This window comes from Heptranchias perlo, chromosome 33, assembly GCF_035084215.1.
Source record: "Heptranchias perlo isolate sHepPer1 chromosome 33, sHepPer1.hap1, whole genome shotgun sequence".
Taxonomy (NCBI): Eukaryota; Metazoa; Chordata; class Chondrichthyes; order Hexanchiformes; family Hexanchidae; genus Heptranchias; species Heptranchias perlo.
The window spans coordinates 8411922-8427524 of NC_090357.1; the positions used below are offsets into that span (position 1 = coordinate 8411922).

General features: G+C 42.3%; 1 protein-coding gene across 4 annotated transcripts in view; it reads right to left on the minus strand.

Annotated features, from left to right (window-relative positions):
* The window catches only part of sik3 (SIK family kinase 3), a 267857-nt gene that overhangs the window by 98278 nt on the left and 153976 nt on the right, over nucleotides 1-15603 (minus strand). For all 4 annotated transcript variants that reach the window (XM_067970950.1, XM_067970949.1, XM_067970948.1 and 1 more), the window contains exon 4: nucleotides 14674-14835. In XM_067970950.1, the coding sequence (XP_067827051.1) occupies nucleotides 14674-14835 (162 nt within the window). The remainder of the gene's footprint in view (nucleotides 1-14673; nucleotides 14836-15603) is intronic.

Sequence of the window (15603 nt, forward strand, 5' to 3'; positions counted from 1 at the left end):
AAAGCTGGGGTGGAATGTGAGCTGTGAGGAGGATGCAAAGAGGCTCCAATGTGATTTAGACAAGTTGGGCAAGAACATGGCAGATGCAGTATAACGTGGATAAATGTGAGATTATCCACTTTGGTTATAAAAACAGAAAGACAGATTATTATCTGAATGGCGATAGATTGGGAAAAGGGGAGGTACAACGAGACCTGGGTGTCCTTGTACACCAGTCGCTGAAAGCGAGCATTTAGGTGCAGCAAGCAGTTAGGAAGGTGAATGGTATGTTGGCGTTCATTGCAAGAGGATTTGAGTACAGGAACAAGGATGTCTTACTGCAGTTGTACAGGGCTTTGATGAGACCACATCTGGAGTATTGTGTGCAGTTTTGGTCTCCTTATCTGAGGAAGGAGATCCTTGCCATGGAAGGAGTGCAACGAAGATTTACCAGACTGATTCCTGGGATGGCAGGACTGACATATGAGGAGAGATTGGGTCGACTAGGCCAATATTCACTAGAGTTTAGAAGAATGAGAGGTGATCTCATGAAAAATATAAAATTCTAACAGGACTAGACAGACTAGATGCAGGGAGGATGTTCCCGATGGATGAGAAATCCATAACTAGGGGTCACAGTCTCAGGATACGGGGTATGCCATTTAGAACCGAGATGAGGAGAAATTTCTTCACTCAGAGGGTAGTGAACCTGTGGAATTCTCTACCACAGAAGGCAGTGGAGGCCAAGTCATTAAATATATTCAAGAAGGAGACAGATATATTTCTTAATGCTAAAGGGATCAAGGGATATGGGGAAAAAGCGGGAACAGGGTACTGAGTTAGACAATCAGCCATGATCATTTTGAATGGCGGAGCAGGCCCGAATGGCCTACTCTTGCTCCTATTTTCTATGATTCTATGATAAGGTCAGAAATGGGGATGTTCGCTGATGATTGCACAGCGTTCAGTTCCATTCGCAACCCCTCAGATAATGAAGCAGTCCGTGCCCGCATGCAGCAAATAACATTCGCACCGGACAAGTGCCAGGCAATGACCATCTCCAACAAGAGAGAGTCTAACCACCTCTCCTTGACATTCAACGGCATTACCATTGCCGAATCCCCCACCATCAACATCCTGGGGGTCACCATTGACCAGAAACTTAACTGGATCAGCCACATAAATACTGTGGCTACAAGAGCAGGTCAGAGGCTGGGTATTCTGCAGCGAGTGACTCACCTCCTGTCTCCCCAAACCCTTTCCACCATCTACAAGGCACAAGTCAGGAGAGTGATGGAATACTCTCCACTTGCCTGGATGAGTGCAGCTCCAACAACACTCAAGAAGCTCGACACCATCCAGGACAAAGCAGCCCGCTTGATTGGCATCCCATCCACCACCCTAAACATTCACTCCCTTCACCACCGACACACTGTGGCTGCAGTGTGTACCATCCACAGGATGCACTTCAGCAACTCGCCAAGGCTTCTTCAACAGCCCCTCCCAAACCCGCGACCTCTACCACCTAGAAGGACAAGAGCAGCAGGCACATGGGAACACCACCACCTGCACGCTCCAAGTCACACACCATCCCGACTTGGAAATATATCGCCATTCCTTCATCGTTGCTGGGTCAAAATCCTGGAACTCCCTTCCTGACAGCACTGTGGGAGAACCTTCACCATACGGACTGCAGCGATTCAAGAAGCTGGCTCACCACCACCTTCTCAAGGGCAATTAGGGATGGGCAATAAATGCTGGCCTTGCCAGCAACGCCCACATCCCATGAACGAATAAAAAAAAAAGACCTGGACAACATCCAGGCTTGGGCTGATAAGTGGCAAGTAACATTCGTGCCAGACAAGTGCCAGGCAATGACCATCTCCAACAAGAGAAAGTCTAACCACCTCCCTTTGACATTCAACAGCATCACCATCACCAAATCCCCCACCATCAACATCCTGGGGGTCACCATTGACCAGAAACTTAACTGGACCAGCCACATACATACTGTGGTTACAAGAGCAGGTCAGAGGCTGGGTATTCTGCGGTGAGTGACTCACCTCCTGACTCCCCAAAGCCTTTCCACCATCTACAAAGCACAAGTCAGGAGTGTGATGGAATACTCTCCACTTGCCTGGATGAGTGCAGCTCCAACAACACTCAAGAAGCTCGACACCATCCAGGACAAAGCAGCCCGCTTGTTTGGTACCCCATCCACCACCCTAAACATTCACTTCCTTCACCACCGGTGCACCGTGGCTGCAGTGTGCACCATCCACAGGATGCACTGCAGCAACTCGCCAAGGCTTCTTCGACAGCACCGCCACCACCTAGAAGAACAAGGGCAGCAGGCACATGGGAGCAACACCACCTGCACTTTCCCCTCCAAGTCACACACCATCCCGACTTGGAAATAAATCGCCATTCCTTCATCGTCGCTGGGTCAAAATCCTGGAACTCTCTACCTAACAGCAATGTGGGAGAACCTTCACCACACGGGCTGCAGCGGTTCAAGATGGCGGCTCACCACCACCTTCTCGAGGGCAATTAGGGATGGGCAATAAACGCTGGCTTTTCCAGCGACGCCCACATCCCGTGAACGAATAAAAAAAAATTATCAGCACAAATTTCCTTTACACACACAATACTTGCCATGCAATCACTTTTATTGCATTTGTCTTGCCCTTGGACCATGGTCCCCACTGCTCTCTCCCCAGCCCTGCTTGACTTACCTCACTGAATGCTGCTTCTCAACACCTGCCGCTCCTCTCCCAAAGCCACTACTTCCCAGTTCTCACCACCGCTCATGCAACATCTGTGGCCACGTTATGAGCAACAGTCTACAGCACATCACATCTGTGCCCATTCCACCAAGCAGAGATGCGGGAGCCACATCACTGGTAATTTGAATGCAAAGGAAAGAACTGCATTTCAGAAATAGAAGAGTCGCATGTGACTTGCAAGCCACAGGTTGGTCACTCCTGTTTTAGCGTGATCTTAGAAGATTTGTACTCTAATGTTCTGGCTATATACCCAGCACTGTATTAGCTTTTATCAATTGCTTTACCATATTGTCCAGACCCCATTTTCCCAGTTCCTTTTCTACATTTCCCTCTGCAATTCAATTCCATCGCAAACCAGACACGAGTATCCTGCTGGATACTGACCCAGAATTCAGAACCTGGAGCTCCGGTCTTCACTCTCCGGGACTGTCTAGAGCGGGGTTCGCATGTTGCAACTTCTGACTCAGAGGTGGGAATGCTACCACTAAGCCAAATGCTCGCTCCTATGATTTAGTATTTACCTGGGAATAATGTCCTATACTTTCCGGACTCTGCCTATTGACAAATGTATACTAAAATTGTTAAATGAAGTATAATAGATCATGCTCAATACTCCATTATGTCCACCGGTTCCTCGATCCAGCAGCCTTCCTAACTTCTTCATAGACCGCTCAGTTTTTGATCATTGGACGTGAAAGCCACACATTAAAAGATATGTACGACAACAAGGAACCTGCTTAGGATGGCCAAAGTTTCCTTGCTCTTTTCACATCCTCTTGATGGTTTGTCACTTTTCTTCCCCTCCCTCATTTCAAGCTGGCATTCTTCTCCTTCTGACTTCCATCCACCCTTTTCTACCCACCTCTCCCATTTCATGCTGGCACTATCCTGTCCTCAGTGCAGCTCCCAAAAGCTGGTACCTCAGCACTGCTGCCAAATCCCACCTCCTGCAGCTCCAAGTGACTGAGCGGAGGTGCAACACTGTGAGTGGCAATTCCTGATATCAAGCCAATTCCCACCGAGAGCATGCAAGCATGCTCAATTACTTGGAGCAGTAGAAGCTGGTAGTGGAGCAGATAAGAGTGGCACTGGGATCCATAATCCTTTCACGTAGGTCCGATAACTCAAACTTGTAGTTGGATCTGGACTTTGGGCTGTAGTTTGGCATCCCTGATTTTAAAGGGTAGCATCAATATAATGAAGTGTTTTCAACATGCTCAGGTCCAAAACAGTCAGGAGCATCCTATTACAGAAGAGGTGATGCAAAATTACTCATGTGGCTACTGGGGAAATGCTCTATTCCTGCAAACATGCCCCTCTGTTATCACAGTCAAACATTATGTAAGACACTTTGCCAAAGTGACAATATCCCTTTAAATATAATATTTCCTTACCTTAAAGTTGTAAGTTCAGATGAAAATCTTGTTTTGTCAGTGTATATGTATTCATAAAGACTGTGAAATTTAAGTTTCTTTCAATTTAAAACCCTGGGATTTTGAATATTTTTCAGTTTTTATTTTTAGCATCAAAAACCAAGAGAAAGTTGGGGGGAGGGGCAATTAGAACCCCAAAAAATAGGTTAAATTTGGAGAAAAATCAGTAAAAGTCAGTTCTTATTTTAAACATCACTAAACCTCAAGTAAACATGCAAGAGATTAACAAAGTCATAGTTAAGCTAAATGTCAACTCACAATTATTTACACAGTTCACAGACACCATTTTATGGGGCTTACTGGCAGTTCCTAAAATAATGAAAGTTTCCATGGCCACAAAATACTGTCAAGCTACTTTAACAGTAAAAATATATTTATAGTGTTTGTGAATGGACAGTGCTGCTAAATGTTGACGACTGAAACGTATGTTAACACAGCACATTACTACCACAGTATCGTAAAACACAATTTTTTTTAAAGTTTGATTGAAATACGAAATAGTTAATGCTAAAGTTTAATTTTGCAGAATGTGCAATGAATGGTATACTGTGATCATTGTATGCAGTCTTTCCATTTTGTTAATAACATTGCTGTCGCCATTATCTAAGTTCTTCAATGTGTGTCCTGACATTACAAATATAATGCATGCACACTTCCAGACCAGACTTTTGCAAAGAAGGAAAAGGGAAATTGCGACGGTTTTTTCCTCAAATTCGGGAGGAAATCTGTTTTTAACCGATACACTGCCCAAAAGAGAGCAATTTATCGGTGGAAACTGATTTTAAAAGATCCCAATGTATGTGAAATATTATGAATCAACAATCTGCTCCAACAGATCTGGCAAGGACAGGCACAATCTTTCTACAGAATTTAAAACATTTGGCTACACGTTAAGCCAAAACAGTTTGTAAGAATGAAGGTCTGTTTTACAAAACAGTAGAAGCCAGGCACTTCCTCAAGGCTGCGGGGAGGGGTGGGGAAGAGGAAGAGGGAGAGAGAGAGAGAGAGAGAGAAAGAAAGAGAGAGAGAGAGAGAAAGAGAGGTAAAAGAGATAGAGAGAGAGGTAAAAGAGATAGAGATAGAGAGAGAAATATGGAGGGCAGCCTGCTGTAAACTATAGAACATTAGCAGAGGCCTAGTAGCAGCTCACTTACCTTCCCTCTTGTTTGATTGAGGGGGCCTGCAGTTTTCAGTCTACCTAGGGAGGGATGTCAGTTTACTCTTAAGGTGTTCACCCAGCACTTGCTTTAACTGCATCTGGTTTATTTCAACAGGATATCCAAATCAAGAAGGCTTCCCAAGAAAGCAGCCAGCTAAGAAATCGGATGAATTAATTCCATGTGTGACTGTACATAAAACCCAAGACCACGGGTGCAAAGCAAATGTTTATAACCACTGAGTTGAGAGCAAATGTACTTATGTTTTTGGGAGTATGAACTCAGCTGGACTAGTTCCTGTTAATGCCAAAATATGTTTTGCACATATCAGAGTAGCGTTTGCTCACTTTGCTCATACAGTCAGCATAAGTACAGCAGCAAATGTGATCCATAAAATATGGCCAAGGATTCATAGGTTTCTTTTATGGTACCAGTCAAAAATCAAAAAAAACTATGCATGTGCTAGAGAGAATTTTTTTTAAAACCTAACAAATTTCTATGTAAATACTGACATTGATCATTTAGTAACTTTACAGTCAGACGACAAAAATGTAAACATCGAAATGGAAAGCAATGCTGTGGTTTTGAAACATGAACACCAGGTCCGTATGTAAAAGGAGAGGAATAACAGGTTTGTCGTGAACTTTCATGGGAGCTGTGGTAAGGAGCAACTTAATGTTAGTCACATTTATCATAAAGATTACTTGTTATAATTCAACAATGGACTGCTGCAACCCATTGATGAGAGAATTAATCCAAACTTCTGCAGAGAATGGCTTTCACCATCAGAAATACTTTTACAGTCCAACAATAATGCACCACCACAACATCAGTAAAGCCACAGTAAATTTGAACGCCATTTACTGACCTGTATTTGCAAGTAAAATATCTGTGAACAGCTGCAGACACCAAGACTGTGGTATTACAGAAATGTACAGTAAAATAATGACAATACTCAGGCACATATTGTCCACCCATATGCTGTCTCCATACTACACCTTTGACACTGATACCATGCCAAAACTAGTTCCAACAGATGGCAAAAAGATGTTAGCGCAGACCAGAATTGGAGGAAGTGAAAACACCTCCAAGGAATGATTGCTTCCCTTTACTACTATTGGTCTGAGGCCTGTTTAAAAAAAACCTTGGGTATTACATGCTTTCAGGTTCTCACTGAAAACAGCTGATTGCTCCAACGGTGCTTCTTAATTGGGGAAAAAGATCTGAGTCAGAAGCTGGAAAACAATGCTCCATGTAAAGTATGTATCCCCAGAGCTCTACCATCCCCCACTCCATGCCAATGCAAGTGGGCAGTGTAACCGTGGCTCCCTACTTGCATCGCCACTGAAGTACTGCAGCAGTAAATGCATCATAAAGATAGCATTCGTCACTGAATTAAATTAACAAATAAATTAATGAATAATCAAGATCAGATTTTTTGTAAATAGGAACACAGGAACAGAAGTAGGCCATTCAGCCCCTCAAGCCTGTTCCGCCATTCAATTAGATCATGGCTGATCTGTATCTTAACTCCATTTATGCAGAAAGGATGCTGTGTCTCAATTTAATAGATATGTTTATTTTAAGTAATTGCTGTAACCCTATTTGTCCTGTTTAAATTGTCCTATTTGTGAAGAAGTCGCATAAATAAATATGGAATGCATCTCAATACTTGTTTACAATCTGCAGGAAGCTTAATTTACATTATAAATAACTTAAAAACAGCAGGGAATTTCAACGCTTTTTTGGCAGACTCTTAGTTTTTGCAAGATTTGTTGGAAAGGAGACATTAATTTAGGGACCAACATTACTACAGTTGACAATGTGGGTGTTACGGGGCAGCAATCAACACTGTGACTGACAGAAAACTCGAGCCAAAGTACTGGAAATAAAGATTCCAAAATAAATATTAGCACAGTAAGTTTTCAACAATTTTGCCCTATGAATATTAATATTACTGAATTGAAAAATGAACAATTGTGGGACACAGCACTTTTATTTACATTTTCTTCTGCTTTTCTGTCCTTTGAACTGTTACCTTTCTCCCACCAAACCTTTACCATAAAAGAGGAGTCCTTGTTGTTCAGATGATTCAGGATAAAATTAATAATGAGCAGAATTTTTTTTGGCCTTCTAGTGAACATGTTCTCATCCACATAGAGATCCTCAAATAAGGGGGTTTCTCACTGCAAGTCACATTATCGATGAAGAAAATCCTGGAGAAGTTCCATAGAAAACAGTAAGGAATGCGACTTCAACTCCGGGAAGCCATGCTATAAGCTAGGAAATTTGAATCGCTAGACCATTACGCAATTTTCTGACGTTAAGCGACTTAGGAATTGGCCCTCATTCAAGTCCAAAGTCATGGCCCTCACCATTCCCAACGGAGCTGCTCAGAGTGCATGGGGATTCTCACCATCAGTTAGCTAATCTAGCTGGGAGCAACCCAAGAACCTCAATGGAAATAAGAAAATTAGCATTTTTACTAAATATCCCAAAAAAGTACCACTTTTTTTTCTATAAATGGGAGAGTATTTTGATCATAAAGGTACTCCCCTCACACTTTCCTTCCCCTTTAAATCTTTGCAGGTGGAATAGTCCTTTGGCCAAAAATTCTCTACGATTACCATAAATGCCATTCCATGTTCATTCAACAGGAGCCACACTTCTCCAGGTCAGGATTGGTACTGCTCATTTTTGTTTGCTTTAAAGATGGAGCACTCCACTATAGTGCAATGTGCACCTACCAGCCTGACAAAGAAATCAAAATTTGCCTAATTGGAATAGTTTAATTTAAATACTAAATTCAAACTAAATTGGATAACATTGCTTTATCATTACTGGAGTAGTGTTTTTAAAAAAAATAATCTCAGCTTTGGTAAAGTATTCCATGAAAGAAATTATGCAAAATGATTTGAACAAAAGAATTTGAAGTAGGATGCAAACTTATTTTGGAAGATGTCTAAAAGGGTTAGGGTTGAATTTTTATACAATTATGACTTGTTAAGTATTTTAAATATAAAATGATTTCCAATAAAATTCCATTTTTTGACAGTAATAGTTTGTGAATGATGGCATATTGGCGTATCAAACTTAATTTTTTTTCAAATAAAATATTGGAGAGATCTCATGTTATACAACAGACTGTTCCTCTACAATCAGTAAAATAGTCTATTTAATTGTCTACTGGACATATAGGGCTTCAAGTTAGTCTTTTTGGTCCTTTGATGATGTTCAGTAGAGCAAACAAACTTTTAGAGAACATCATCACATAACTGGTATCTCAATACTTATAGCATTTGTCTATTTAAAGGGAGATGGAACTACATAAAAAGAGAATTCTTTCATAAAGCAGTCTCATGTTCCAAAGTTATTTGAGATTTGAAACAAAGTTTAATTTAGTATGTTATTCTTGTGGCAACTAGTGCCGCTGGCAATTAAATATAAACCAAAAACAACAATTAGAGCTTCTCTTCACCTTAGATGTAACATTTTGAATGCAGCACTGTGGAGGCAGAAGCTTGTGTGTGCAAGGGCTCTTGAATTTTTCAAAAGGAACCAATCCACTGACACCATAATCACTAAAGATCACGACCAACCATTATGTCACTCCCAGTTTGTGCTGGGTATGAAACAAGCCTTATAAAAGGCTGATTCATGAATAATTCAGAAATTAAGAGTATGCTACATTAAATCCACTGTTCATATTTTTTTTTACTTAAAATGGAGTGCTCAGGTATGTATATTCAGGATCCCTCGTAAAGCTCAGTACATGGGGGGCACCATGTGATATGCTTTTAATTATTGCATATTTCAAACAGAGTCAAGGAGGAATATACTTTAAAACATTAATTCTTGCAACTGTTTCTGACTACTGATCACAAATCTTTAGGCGTCTGAATAGCAAATATCGACTAAAATTGGCAGGCTGCTGGTATTGCTGCTGTACCAATATCCACCGCCACGTCACTGCAGAATGCAAATGTATACTAGTAGTTTCTCAGAAGAGAGGAGAGATTGAGTAGAATGGGCTTATATTCTCTGGAGTTTAGAAGAATAGACCTAAGGACCCAAAATGGCATCCGGAATGCGCACGCCAGCTTCTAGCGTGACGTATGGTGGACGCCATCTTGGTAAAGGCGTTTGCCCACGTGCTGATAATGAACGCCAGCAGCATATAAAGTAAGGAAAATATGTGTTAGATCAGTGTGCAACACTAATTTAAAGGGACAGATACAATTTTGGAACTCAACGCTCCAGCCAACACACTGTCTTAACCTCGTACAGCTGAACAGGTTGTAAACAGCCTGGAGGACCCCCCCATCAGCGCTATTTAAAGAGATCACGCAGGATTTACAGGTTAGTTGCTTCTGGCCGCTGATGCATTTGCACCTGTTTTTGGAGGTCTCCAAGAATCATAGAATCATAGAAAATTTATGACACAAAAGGAGGCCATTCGACCCATTGTGTCCACGCCGGCTGAAAATGAGCCACCCGGCCTAATCCCACTTTCCAGCACTTGATCCGTAGCCTTGTAGGTTACGGCACTTCAGGTGTTTATCCAGGTACTTTGTAAATGAGTTGAGGATTTCTGCCTCTACCACCCTTTCAGGCAGTGAATTCCAGACCCCCATCACCCTCTGGGTGAAAAAGTTTTTCCTCAGCTCCCCTCTAACCCTTCTACCAATCACTTTAAATCTATGCCCCCTGGTTATTGACCTCTCTGCTAAGGGAAATAGGCCCCTCATAATTTTGTACACCTCAATTAAATCACTCCTCAGCCTCCTCTGTTCCAAAGAAAACAATCCCAGCGTATCCACCTTTCCTCATAGCTAAAATTCTCCAGTCTTGGCAACATCCTCATAAATCTCCTCTGTATCCTCTCTTGTGCAAATACATCCTTCCTGTAATGTGGTGAACAGAACTATACGCTGTACTCAAGCTGTGGCCTAACCGACGTTTTATACAGTTCCAGCATAACCTCCCTGCTCTTATATTCTGTGCCTCGGCTAATAAAGGAAAGTATCCCGTGTGCCTTCTTAACCACTTTATCTACTTGTGCTGCTACCTTCAGGGATCTGTGGACATGCACTCCAAGGTCCCTCACTTCCTCTACATCTCTCAGTATCCTCCCATTTATTGTGTATTCCCTTGCCTTATTTGCCCTCCACAAATGCTTCTCCAGATTGAATTCCATTTGCCACTTTTCTGCCCACCTGACCAGTCCATTAATATCTTCTTGCAGTCTACAGCTTTCCTCTTCACTATCAACCACACAACCAATTTTTGCATCATCTGCAAACTTCTTCATCGTGCCCCCTACATTTAAGTCCAAATCATTAATATATACCACAAAAAGCAAGGGACCTGGTACTGAGCCCTGCGGAACCCCATCGGAAACAGCCTTCGAGTCACAAAAATACCCATCGACCATTACCCTTTGCTTCCTGCCACTGAGCCAATTTTGGATCCAACGTGCCACTTTCCCTTGGATCCCATGGGCTTGTACTTTTTTGACCAGTGTGCCATGTGTGACCTTGTCAAAAGCCATGTAAACTACATCAAATGCACTACCCTCATCGACATTCCTTGTTACCCCCTCAAAAAATTCAATCAAGTTAGTCAGACACGGCCTTCCCTTAACAAATCCATGCTGACTATCCTTGATTACTCCGTGCTTTTCTAAGTGACGGTTTATCCTGTCCCTCAGAATTGATTCCAATAATTTGCCCACCATCGAGGTTAGACTGACTGGCCTGTAATTACACAGTCTATCCCTCTCTCCCTTTTTAAACAACGGTACAACGTTAGCAGTCCTGCAATCCTTCAGCACCACACCTGTATCCAGGGAGGATTGGATACAGGTGTCTTCTGTACTTGAATACTAGGACTAGGGAACATAGCCTAAAAATTAGAGCCAGGACTTTCACGAGTGACGTTAGGAGATGCTTCTACATGCAAAGGGTGGTAGAAGTTTGGAATGCTTTTCAGCAAATGGCGATTGATGCTAGCTCAACTGTTAATTTAAAATCTGAGATTGATAGATTTATGTTCACCAAAGGTATTAAGGGATACGGGGCTAAAGCTACATTCAAGGGTATATGGAGTTAGGTCACAGATCAACCATGATCTTAATGAATGGCGGAACAGGCTCGAGGGGCTAAATGCCCGACTCCTGTTCCTATCTTCGTGGGCTGGCTGGCTGACAGGCAACAGCAAGGTCACCGGCAGAGTGGCAGGGGTGGGACGGGAATGCTATCATCCTGAGAGAGGACAGCAGGTTCATATTCCATGGAGCCACTGCCACTTGTTGCCTCCTGTTATGCGACTTCTTCTCCTGCAAGAAAGCAGGACGTGTGTCAGTGAGTGCCGTGCAGGATGTTTGGGTGATGTGCCTGTCATGGTTGAATAGCTGCCAGTGGGTGACCTGTAAGTTGTGGGTGTGCAGCTTGCAATAGTGGTAATGTGTGAGGGTGAGAGGAAGAGTTGAATACTGATTGAAAGAGTTTGTTGGCATGTGGGTGATGGGGGGTGTAGTGCGTGGAGCAGTGGAGGTGGCTGGTGGTGCAGTTGATAGGAGACGCCACGTTCACCTTGACCACTCGTGTCATAGCAGTGAACATCTTCCTGCGTTGCATCCATGTTTGTGGTGCTATGTGCCTGGCATTAATTTTGTCCCCTACTGCCTCTTCAGCATATGCCTGGAGAGCCTCTTGCCCCCCCTTAGGATATAAGATGCCCCTCCTTCTGTCCACCTCTTGCGCCAAAGCCTCTAGTGCATCAGCAGAGAACCTTGGTGCACGCTCTCTCGCCGGCCTGGTACAAACTCAGATCAGCAGATTGGTGAGGTCTCGCGTGCGGATTGGAGGATGTGGGATTTAGTAATGCGCAGCTTTTATTCAATGTTTTAACATAACTCTACCATTTGTAAACATATGGACGGGACCTGCATCCGTGTTTTACATGTGTAGTGTCTGATCCCTGTTCAGATTCCGTGCAGACCCGTATCTTATATTTTGCAAGCAAGAGGTGCAGGCTTCCTTTACGTGGTAGTCACTCGCACGATATCGGGGACCCCCTGCTGGTGAGCAGCCGCTGAACAGCACAACTAGGACCGGCTGCTCGAAGATTTCAGGTAAATGACCAGGCAGCATGAATCTCATATACTGCCTGCATCTCAACGACCGGGCAGGGGTTAACTGCACACCGCAACCCTCCGCGCCCGGATTCAGGGGTTATCAAATTTAAACCCCTAAAGAGTATATTCAAGACTGAGATCGATAGATTTTTGGACAAGGGATATGGGGATCAGGCGGGCAAGTGGAGTTGAGGTAGAAGATCAGCCATGATCTTATTGAATGGCGGAGCAGGCTTGAGGGGCCGTATGGCCTACTCCTGCTCCTATTTCTTATGTTCTTATGTAGTAGTTCCTCAGAATGAATTCTTGAACTTGAGAGAGCCATCAGTGGCGTGAGCAGAGGCTAGCTCACTCCCCACAGGGAAAAGGCTAAAGGAAATCCTCCGGGGCCACTCTTACAAGTCATAGAATTAATCTGCAGACCAATAGCAGCACAGATATAATTGAAGATCAACTGTCTACCCTTTGGGTATAGTAATGGTGTGTGTTGCAGGGCAATTTAAAGCAAGAAGGAAAAAGCAGTACGGGGTAATTTAAAAAAAGCAAGATTGCTTGAAGCTGACAGTAGGTTTGTCAATAAAATCACACCTTCCATTTGAAGCAGAAAAGGACACTCAAATGGAATGGTAAAGAATGTGACTTCTTTTGCTTTTAAAACCAAATAGCTGGGATTTCCTATGGAACAAAGTTTGGATGGCTATTCATACCATCGAACCAGTTTCTTCCACAAGTAATGTACAATTTGCATCATGAACTCTGAAAAGTGCTATTTTCAGCCAAATTGGCTGCATTTATTTAATCTCCTGAGGGAGGTGAAAAATACCAGCTAAAACATCCAAGAACATAAAGTTTGGTAAAATTTCTCCATGACACTGAAGGCAATCTAACAGAACCCCAGATCTAATTCTAACATCACTACAAATACTATTTAAAAAGGGGAAACTTCAATGAAATGAGGCATGAATATGATAAATTAAGAGTAACTAAAGATGGGAAATTTCTAAAACTATTATTAAAAACACAGCACATGTAGACACGCAAGAAGAGAAAGGGCGAGTTAAGCAAGCAGTCTGCAAAATGCGTGAATAGCACAATTAAAATCGAAATAGAACAGAAGAAAAATAGTCTACACAAAGTCTATAGGAAAAAAGTGGGGGAGAACTTTGGAAAGGGTGTAAGGAAATCCTAAAACAGATTTTAAAAAGTGTGTACAGGTGGCGGAGAAACAAAGGGTGTTAAGTACAATGCAAATATTTTCACTATTGTAACAGAAAAGAGTAGTTAGAGAATTATAAAGGTTTAAAGTTATGGTGAATTAGAGAGAAAAGAGTCAAAATTTAACAACTGTTAAATAAAAATAACTTGTTTTCTGATATTTGCAGGAATCAAATATCCTAAAACATTGTGAAATCAGTGATGTAAAGACAGACTAAAGGGACTGAAGATTGAGCTAGACGGCCTAGATCCTACGGCACTAAAGGATTTTCAGTGGATAAAGAGACATTAAGGGAATTCAAAATGCAGATCTATGTGGTATGCAAAGTACTAGAGGGATCATCTTGATGGTCTCATCTTTGACTGTTCCTTTCTTCCATAGATGCTAGTCCCTATTTTAAGAAAGAAGAAATACATTTACCACTTCGCTTTCTGAGGACGTACCTCCAATTTTCCCTCTTCTCCCGCACCCCCCCCCCCCCCCCACCCCGCTCCAATCCTGCCTATGTGGAGGTACCAGGCAAACACTAGGCACCTCAGGGAGTGGGATATCAAATCTGCATCTCTTCATTCCATTGCACCATAGAATGGTACTGCAAAACAATGCTCATTAAACCACATTCATGAAGAAAAACAGATGGCACAAACAAAATAGATCGCAGGTAACAGTGAAACTTCTATGTTGACCACAATTTATTCAATGTCATTCCCTCACACCTATATCATATTCTCTCCATGTCTTCAATTCACATGTCAAGCTGGGATGAAATCTTTGAAAACAAGCTAGTTTCGAAGCCTATGAAATGGTTGACGTACTATTTCACAAGAATAACTAGTGTAGCAGACTCCATTTAATAAACCCAATGTCATATCCTCCCCCACAGAGGATTACATTTCGCAAAGCAAAATTAATTCCTGTAAAATGCAGTGGTTGAAAAACACAGAACAAATTAACATCTACATACCTGCAATCTTTATGTTAAGGTTAGCATCCAGGAGCAGGTTTTCAGCTTTCAGGTCTCGGTGTACGATGTTTCGACAGTGGCAAAAATGGACCGCTGCAACAATCTGCTTGAATTTTTTTCGAGCTTCTTTCTCTGCCATTCGTCCATGGGCCACAAGGTGATCTATAGTTTTGAAAGGTGAGGGGAAAGAGGAGGAAGGAAGTGAGAAACATGAAATAAGGGACAGGCTCAAGAATTGAAATCTCACATTTTTGACAAAGCAAAATACAGCCACCACACTGTGGTGATACTGAACAAAAAAAGTACATAAATACTTGTAAATACATATATGAATCAAAAGGTATTGGTTGGAAATTCATCAAGGCCAAAATTTTAATTTTAAAGCTATTTTCCTCTTCATCCTCCCTCCCACCCTTGCCACTACGTCATCTCCATAAGCCAATACCATGTATGAAATGGTCACAGATTCCTTCACAGCTTCCTTTATAGCTATTTTTATTTCAACCAATATAAAGCAGAATTGATGCCGAGGAGATGGAAAAAATATTGTTTTTCTTGCCATGGTAAGGTTTTGCTTGGAGGCAAATCCTTCCAACTAGTAACATATTTCAGAAATGGCAACCATCACTAGCATCAGTGTTCTGTACACGGTTCAATGCTCTACTCAGGTTGCAGCCGTACTATACAGTGAGACACCAGAGGCCAGACAGCTCCAATCAAGCTAGGAGGGAAAAATTGAATAATCTCCCTTTGCCAGGCTGGGCTCTCATACCTCCTGGTAGCTTTTCAAGAGCAACATTTGCAGTAACCAGAGGAAGTGGCCACCTACAAAGAATAGTGTGACTTCTCAGAGGATAGTATGTACCTTTGACTAAAAAGAAAGGCGACAGTGGTGCCAAACACATCATTTAATGTTCTACTAGGCAGTTT